General features: G+C 52.6%; 1 protein-coding gene across 1 annotated transcript in view; it reads right to left on the minus strand.

Annotated features, from left to right (window-relative positions):
* Positions 1–7,164, minus strand: part of kif22 (kinesin family member 22) — a 31,043-nt gene extending 23,879 nt beyond the window's left edge. The window contains 8 exon segments of the mRNA XM_067981599.1: positions 1,843–1,960; positions 2,298–2,451; positions 3,209–3,329; positions 4,399–4,508; positions 5,160–5,182; positions 5,185–5,368; positions 5,923–6,083; positions 6,201–7,164. Coding sequence (XP_067837700.1) covers positions 1,843–1,960; positions 2,298–2,451; positions 3,209–3,329; positions 4,399–4,508; positions 5,160–5,182; positions 5,185–5,368; positions 5,923–6,083; positions 6,201–6,432 — 1,103 coding nt within the window. The 5' untranslated portion in view covers positions 6,433–7,164.
* Between the last annotated feature and the right edge of the window lie 494 nt (positions 7,165–7,658).

The following is a 7,658-nucleotide window of genomic DNA, read 5'->3' on the forward strand; positions in this document are numbered from 1 at the left end:
GCTCTGCAAACATCCCCATGCTCAATGATGGCGGAGCCCAGCACGTAAGTGCAAAAGACAAGGCTGAAGTGTTTGCAACCATCTTCAGCCAGAAGTGCTGAGTGGATGATCCATCTCGGCCTCCTCCCGATATCCCCACCATCACAGAATCCAGTCTTCAGCCAATTCGATTCACTCCACGTGATATCAAGAAACGGCTGAGTGCACTGGATACAGCAAAGGCTGTGGGCCCCGACAACATCCCGGCTGTAGTGCTGAAGACTTGGGCTCCAGAACTAGCCGCGCCTCTAGCCAAACTGTTTCAGTACAGCTACAACACTGGGATCTACCCAACATTGTGGAAAATTGCCCAGGTATGTCCTGTCCACAAAAAGCAGGACGAATCCAATCCGGCCAATTATCGCCCCATCAGTCTACTCTCAATCATCAGCAAAGTGATGGAAGGTGTCGTCGACAGTGCTATCAAGCGGCACTTACTCACCAATAGCCTGCTCACCGATGCTCAGTTTGGGTTCCGCCAGGACCACTCAGCTCCAGACCTCACTACAGCCTTGGTCCAAACATGGACAAAAGAGCTGAATTCCAGAGGTGAGGCGAGAGTGACTGCCCTTGACATCAAGGCAGCATTTGACCAAGTGTGGCACCAAGGAGTCCTCGTAAAATTGAAGTCAATGGGAATCAGGGGAAAAACTCTCCAGTGGCTGGAGTCATACCTATCACAAAGGAAGATGGTAGTGGTTGTTGGAGGCCAATCATCTCAGCCCCAGGACATTGTCCTCGGCCCAACCATCTTCAGCTGTTTCATCAATGACTTTCCCTCCATCATAAGGTCAGAAATGTGGATGCTCGCTGATGATTGCAGTGTTCAGTTCCATTCGCAACCCCTCAGATAATGAAGCATTCCGTGCCCGCACGCAGCAAGACCTGGACAACATTCAGGCTTGGGCTGATAAGTGGCAAGTAACATTCGCCCCAGACAAGTGCCAGGCAATGACCACCTCCCCTTGACATTCAACGGCATTACCATCGCCAAATCCCCCACTATTAACATCCTTGGTGTCACCATTGACCAGAAACTTAACTGGACCAGCCATATAAATACTGTGGCTACAAGAGAAGGCCAGAGGCTGGGTATTCTGCAGCGAGTAACTCACCTCCTGATTCCCCGAAGGCTTTCCACCATCTACAAGGCACAAATCAGGAGTCTCCACTTGCCTGGATGAGTGCAGCTCCAACACAAGAAGCTCGACACCATCCAGGACAAAGCAGCCCGTTTGATTGGCACCCCATTCACCACCCTAAACATTCACTCCCTTAACCACCGACGCACAGTGGCTGCAGTGTGTACCATCCACAGGATGCACTGCAGCAACTCGCCAAGGCTTCTTCGACAGCACCTCCCAAACCCGCGATCTCTACCACCTAGAAGGGCAAGAGCAGCAGGCACATGGGAACACCACCACCTGCACATTCCCCTCCAAGTCACACACCATTCCGACTTGGAAATATATCGCCGTTCCTTCATCAGCGCTGGGTCAAAATCCTGGAACTCCCTTCCTAACAGCACTGTGGGAGAACCTTCACCACACGGACTGCAGCGGTTCAAGAAGGCGGCTCACCACCACCTTCTCAAGGGCAATTAGGGATGGGCAATAAATGCCAGCCTCGCCAGCGACGTCCATATCCCATGAACGCATAATAAAAAAAAATTCCCTTTTGGATTTGTTAGTGTCTATTTTGTATTGATGACCTCTAGTTTTCCGTGGTGGAGACAGAATCCAATGCATTATACATACACTGTTGCCACAGACATCACTTGAACACTGTGTCCCATCTCCTCACCTGAGTGTCAGCTCCTCACACCCACTAGTCTTCTCTGAACCATCCGATTTAAACATCTTGGCCGGCTCCTGTGAACTCGATTGCGGTTCTTCGTGGCGTCGTTTTGGAGGTCGCTGACCTAAAACCAGAAAGGATTCAGGAGCAAATTTAATATCACAGCCTGGGTGCAATCACCACATCCCCGATGTGTCAGATTTCAGGTCATCTTCCCCCTTTCCACTTTAAACCTTGGGCCTCACATCCTGTCCAGGCATCGGGATTGGAAACTGCAGGGTCTGCTCCAGTTTAAACTCAGGAGGATATGGAGTGCTTGCTCTCCAATCCTGGATGAGTAGGTGTACTGAACAGGATGCTCTTCAAGGGCTGGGAGTTGTCTATTCCACTTTTAGCTCACTCCCTCCCCCCGATCTTGAACCCGTGTCTCCAACTCCCGGCTGGAACGGTCAAACTCTCACCTATGGGCTGAATGGTCTCCTGTGTGAACGGTCGGTTGATGACCAACTTTGACTTGGAGGCAAAGTTAAGGGTGGTAAGGGTGTTGAAGTAATGTTTGTATTCCGGAGAAATGTTAGTGATCATTACGCTGTGGGCCGTCCCTCCTAGAGAATCCTGTCATTGGACAAAAGAAACACAGAACATTCAATGTGAAGAGCTTTGTGCAGGAAATTGAGATACTACAAGACACCAAGGTTGGAAAAGTGGAGACAAGGGACATCAGGAAGTACCGTTTAGGCGATACCAAGCGTGGGTCCTAAAACCCGTTCTTGGTTCAACATGTAGAACCCTCACCTTTGAAAGCCATGGCTGTGGGTTTGAGCCCACATTCTAGCCCAACACCAAGCAAATGCTGCTTTGTCTGGAGTCCTTCAGAGGAGATGCTCAAATTGAGGTCTCTTCTACCTGTTCCAGTGAAAGTGGAGGATCTCATGGTGCTGCTGGAATTGGGAGTGCTCGCTGGGCTGTGGCTAAAGTCCCTACCTCAACCAACAGCACCAAGAATGCATCACTGGCTATTTGTGGGATCTTGCTGCGTGAACATTTGCCCACAGAACAGTGACCACACTTCAAAAGTAACTAATTGCATATCAAAAAGGGAGTTTAAAGAAAATGCCTATAGATTGTAGGAGGACAGGAAGACCGAGGGAGGGGAGGGGTTCCACAGGTTTGAGTTAGAGTGGGAGGCTGGACGACGAAACAGAATGTGAGAGAAAATGAGAGAACACTTTCCCTTGTGATACAAGAGCAGCCTCCACATATAAACCACCCCTCATTGCCCAAATATCTAGATGATTGACACAAGTAAACAAACGGCAGGTTACTGACGACACCCAAGTGATCAACGTATAGCGGCTAAACCGAGGGTTACCTGCAGGAGTCGTGTCAGCTTGCTGTCCCTGTAGGGAATCCTAGACAGTCCCTGGTTCAAGGCATCCACCACTTTGCTGAGCACAAAGAGCGAGGTGTTAATCGCTCCGCTCTCCTTCAATCTGGGAAATATAGCAAGTAAACAGCATCAACACCCCTCACCTTGACCGACTCACACAGGGACAAGAATTCCACAGGCCAGCTGTCCCTGGTAACTCAACCAAGTACCCACTCTTCCTGCGTGAGCTGAGTATCAGCAGGGTATTTAACTGTGATAGGCAACACTGCCAATCCTTATCCTGACCTCAACCAACACCAACAATCTTTCAAGCAAGTGTCGCTGGATAGTATACAGGAGCAGGAACCATGGGTTGATTTTACCCCTCCCTAAAACAAACTGCAGCCCCCCATATCTCTCCCTCCCCACCCCAGGCGAGATCAAACAACTCAGCACAGACAGGGATGGAATCTGGACTTGTCCCGCTCTGCAAGCCAGCACACTGGTCCAAATGGCTGCTGTATGGTAGTTGTAGTAACCACGCTGTTTAATGAATCTCAGACGCTCCGTCGCGGGGGGGGGGGGGGACGCTCCGTCGCGCCCGGGGGGGGGGGGGGGGGGGGGGCTCCGTCGCGCCCGGGGGGGGGGGGGGGGGGCTCCGTCGCGCCCGGGGGGGGGGGAGGGGGGGGGGCTCCGTCGCGCCCGGGGGGGGGGGGGGGGTGGGGGGCTCCGTCGCGGCCAGGGTCGCCGGGGGTTTCCGGAGCCAGCCATAAATTTAATAAATGGGATTTCATGCTTTGCAGTGGTGAGATTTGAACCGACGGCCCCAGGGTTGCTGATGCATGAGGTTATGACTCCTTTAGCCGTTTAATGTTCAAGAACATTTGCCTGGTGATTTATAGCCGGAGCTGTAGTCTGATCACCCAACCAAAGATCACGTCCTTTACTCACCAGGGCGATCAGGTACAGTAAGGGGGCATGGGAAGACAGTGACAGAAGTCCTGCGTCTCACCTGCTCTACCCACACACACTCACCCTTGGACACTCACCGCATACCCTGGTTCCCGGCTCTCCGATTATCCTCAGACCCCGCCAGGTCGATCAGGTACAGCAAGTGGTCGAGGGATGGGTGGGAGACAGTGACAAGGTACCTGGATCTCACCTGCTCTACCCACATGCTGATGGACACTCACCGCATACCCTGGTTCCCGGTTCTCCGATTATCCTCAGACCCCGCCAGGTCGATCAGGTACAGTTTCCCAGTCAGTTGTCGGAATGGAGCCATGCGCTCCAACTTCACCACCTGCAAGATAGGAGTGTCAGGAGAGGGAAATAAATCGGGGTCCCCTCTCCTCTCCTCTAACTTCCTTTGCCCAAACTCCCATAGTGAGACGCCGGCTGGAGCGAATCATGCTTTGTAAATGAGACACGCTGCCACCGGCTGATAAATCAGATGTACTTTACACGGACAGGCGGGGAGCGGCAGCCGGCACCGAGAGCCCCGCGGGGAGCGGCAGCCGGCACCGAGAGCCCCGCGGGGAGCGGCAGCCGGCACCGAGAGCCCCGCGGGGAGCGGCAGCCGGCACCGAGAGCCCCGCGGGGAGCGGCAGCCGGCACCGAGAGCCCCGCGGGGAGCGGCAGCCGGCACCGAGAGCCCCGCGGGGAGCGGCAGCCGCACCGAGAGCCCCGCGGGGAGCGGCAGCCGGCACCGAGAGCCCCGCGGGGAGCGGCAGCCGGCACCGAGAGCCCCGCGGGGAGCGGCAGCCGGCACCGAGAGCCCGCGGGAGCGGCAGCCGGCACCGAGAGCCCCGCGGGGAGCGGCAGCCGGCACCGAGAGCCCCGCGGGGAGCGGCAGCCGGCACCGAGAGCCCCGCGGGGAGCGGCAGCCGGCACCGAGAGCCCCGCGGGGAGCCGGCAGCATGGAGGCGAGGAGAGCGGGCAGTTGATCCTGTACCCTGATCAGCAGTACGGCGTGGCTCGGCTGGACCGGCAGTTCAGCTTGGTGCTGGCAGTGGTGCGTCTCTGCGTGGCTGGGACAAAGTAACGCTCGAACTCCACGAAGTTGTTGATGGGCTGCTGCGTCAGGTTGGGGATGAAGATGTTCTTGTCTTTGTCCTCCCGGATTGGCAGGTGCTGGTCTCTCGATTCCAGCAGATCCAACACCTGCAGAGCCAGAGAGAGCCAGAAAGCGTGAATGTTACTGCCCTGGACTGTGGACACTCAGCACCGAGTTATGGGAAAGGCAGCAGCAGCATTGTGTTAATGACTACACACTCACCCACCCCTCCCTGTTCTAATCAAGACTCATTGCACAATGTCCTCTAACTCATTCTTTCCCAGTACCTCTAACATGTGCAGGCTAATGCTGGGTAGGACAGACACACTCCTGAACATAAGACGTAGGGGCCACTTACAGAAGTCACCAGCTCTGCTTAACCCAAGAGATTATCTAAGACAGACCATAAGAGAGGAGAAGCCGTGAACCAGGGAGAAAAATGCACCACGTCTTGTCTCACAGAACCACACCTCTTTCAGTCCTTCATTCTTTCCACAATCTACATCCCCTGAAAATCCCCATGCTTGGTGTTAGCAAATCACAACTTCTTCACTCTAATCATCCCGACTGTGGGCCCCAGCCCTTTGCTTGGAGTTCATCCCCCTCAACACTTGCCCAGTACAAGAGATTCGTCTGTGAATCTGGCTCTGACTGCACTCACCTTCTCCTGGTAGATTTCGAGGTATGACATGCTGATGGTGAATGTCCAGGAGGGGCCGGTTAACTGATCACTCTGCTCCCGCACCATCCGGAATATATCGAGCAGCGCTCGTGGCACAATCCCAGGCTGCTCAGAGCTGCCCAGCATCGTGTGAGTCTTACCTTTCACAGACGAGGAAATCAAAAACAGAGAACAGTCAACAGGCTTTCAAAACAAGAGCTTCAAAACAGGACAACGGTTCCAGATGACCCTGTTCCTACAGCCCACCCGTTTCTCACCTGCACTCGTGGGTCCATAAGCAAAGACACTGGCATTTTGCCCGCTCAGGAGATGAGGGAGGATGGGTTTGACAGACTCCATATAGACTTCCTGCTGCGAGGAGTCGTAGCCGTAAAATGCATCGAAACTGGGAGGAAGGAGCAATGTTAGGGCACGAGATATAAACCAACACAGCACAGTCTGCAGATACACAGAAACCCTTTCACAAAAGCCTCCAGGAGTTAGAATCATAGAATGATTACAGCACAGAAGGTGGTCATTTCAGGCAGCGCGTTCCAGATCATAACTCGCTGCGTAAAAAAGATTTTCCTCACATCGCCTTTGGTTCTGTTGCCAATCACCTTAAATCTATGTACTCTGGTTCTTGACCCTTCCATTAATGGGAACAGTTTCTTTTTATTTACTTTATCCAAACCCATCATGATTTTGAATACTTCCATCAAATCTTCTCGTAACCGTCTCTGCTCGCAGAACAATCCCAGCTTCTCCAGTCTATCCACATAACTGAAGTCCATCATTCCTGGAACCATTCTAGTAAATCTTTTCTGCACCCTCTCAAGGGCCTTCACATCCTTCCTAAAGTACAGTGCCCAGAATTAAACACGATACTGCAATTGTGGCCAAACCAATATTTTATAAAGGTTCATCACTCTACCATAGGACATAGAAAATAGGAGCAAGAGTAGGCCATTCTGCCCTTCGGGCCTGCTCCGCCATTCAAAATGATCATGGCTGATCGTCTAACTCAGTACCCTGTTCCTGCTTTTCCCCATATCCCTTGGTCCCTTTAGCATTAAGAAATATATCTATCTTCTTCTTCTTGAATATATCTAATGACTTGGCCTCCACTGCCTTCTGTGGTAGAGAATTCCACAGGTTCACCACCCTCTGAGTGAAGATATTTCTCCTCATCTCGGTTCTAAATGGCATACTCTGTATCCTGAGACTGTGACCCCTGGTTCTGGACTCCCCAGCCATCAGGAACATCCTGCATCTAGTCTGTCTAGTCCTGTTAGAATTTTATATGTTTCGATGAGATCACCTCTCATTCTTAGAATAAGGCCGAGTCGACCCAATCTCTCTCATACGTCAGTCCTGCCATCCCAGAATCAGTCTGGTAAACCTTTGTTGCATTCCTCCATATCCTTCCTCAGATAAGGAAAAAAGAAAGTTCTGAAACGTAGTCAGCAAGATTCGAACTGGAACTGAAATCCATTGGGAGACCCCAATGGATTTCTCGTCCATCGCATTAACCACCTGGCCACAGCTACCATTACCAACAAGCCAGGGGATCACCCGGTTCAATGAGGAGTGTAGAAGAGCATGCCAGGAGCAGCACCAGGCGTACCGAAAAATGAGGTGCTAACCTGGTGAAGCTACAACTCAGGACTACATGCATGCTAAACAGCGGAAGCAACATGCTATAGACAGAGCGAAGTGATTCCACAACCAACGAA

Source organism: Heptranchias perlo, unplaced genomic scaffold, assembly GCF_035084215.1.
Source record: "Heptranchias perlo isolate sHepPer1 unplaced genomic scaffold, sHepPer1.hap1 HAP1_SCAFFOLD_82, whole genome shotgun sequence".
NCBI classification, from domain to species: Eukaryota; Metazoa; Chordata; class Chondrichthyes; order Hexanchiformes; family Hexanchidae; genus Heptranchias; species Heptranchias perlo.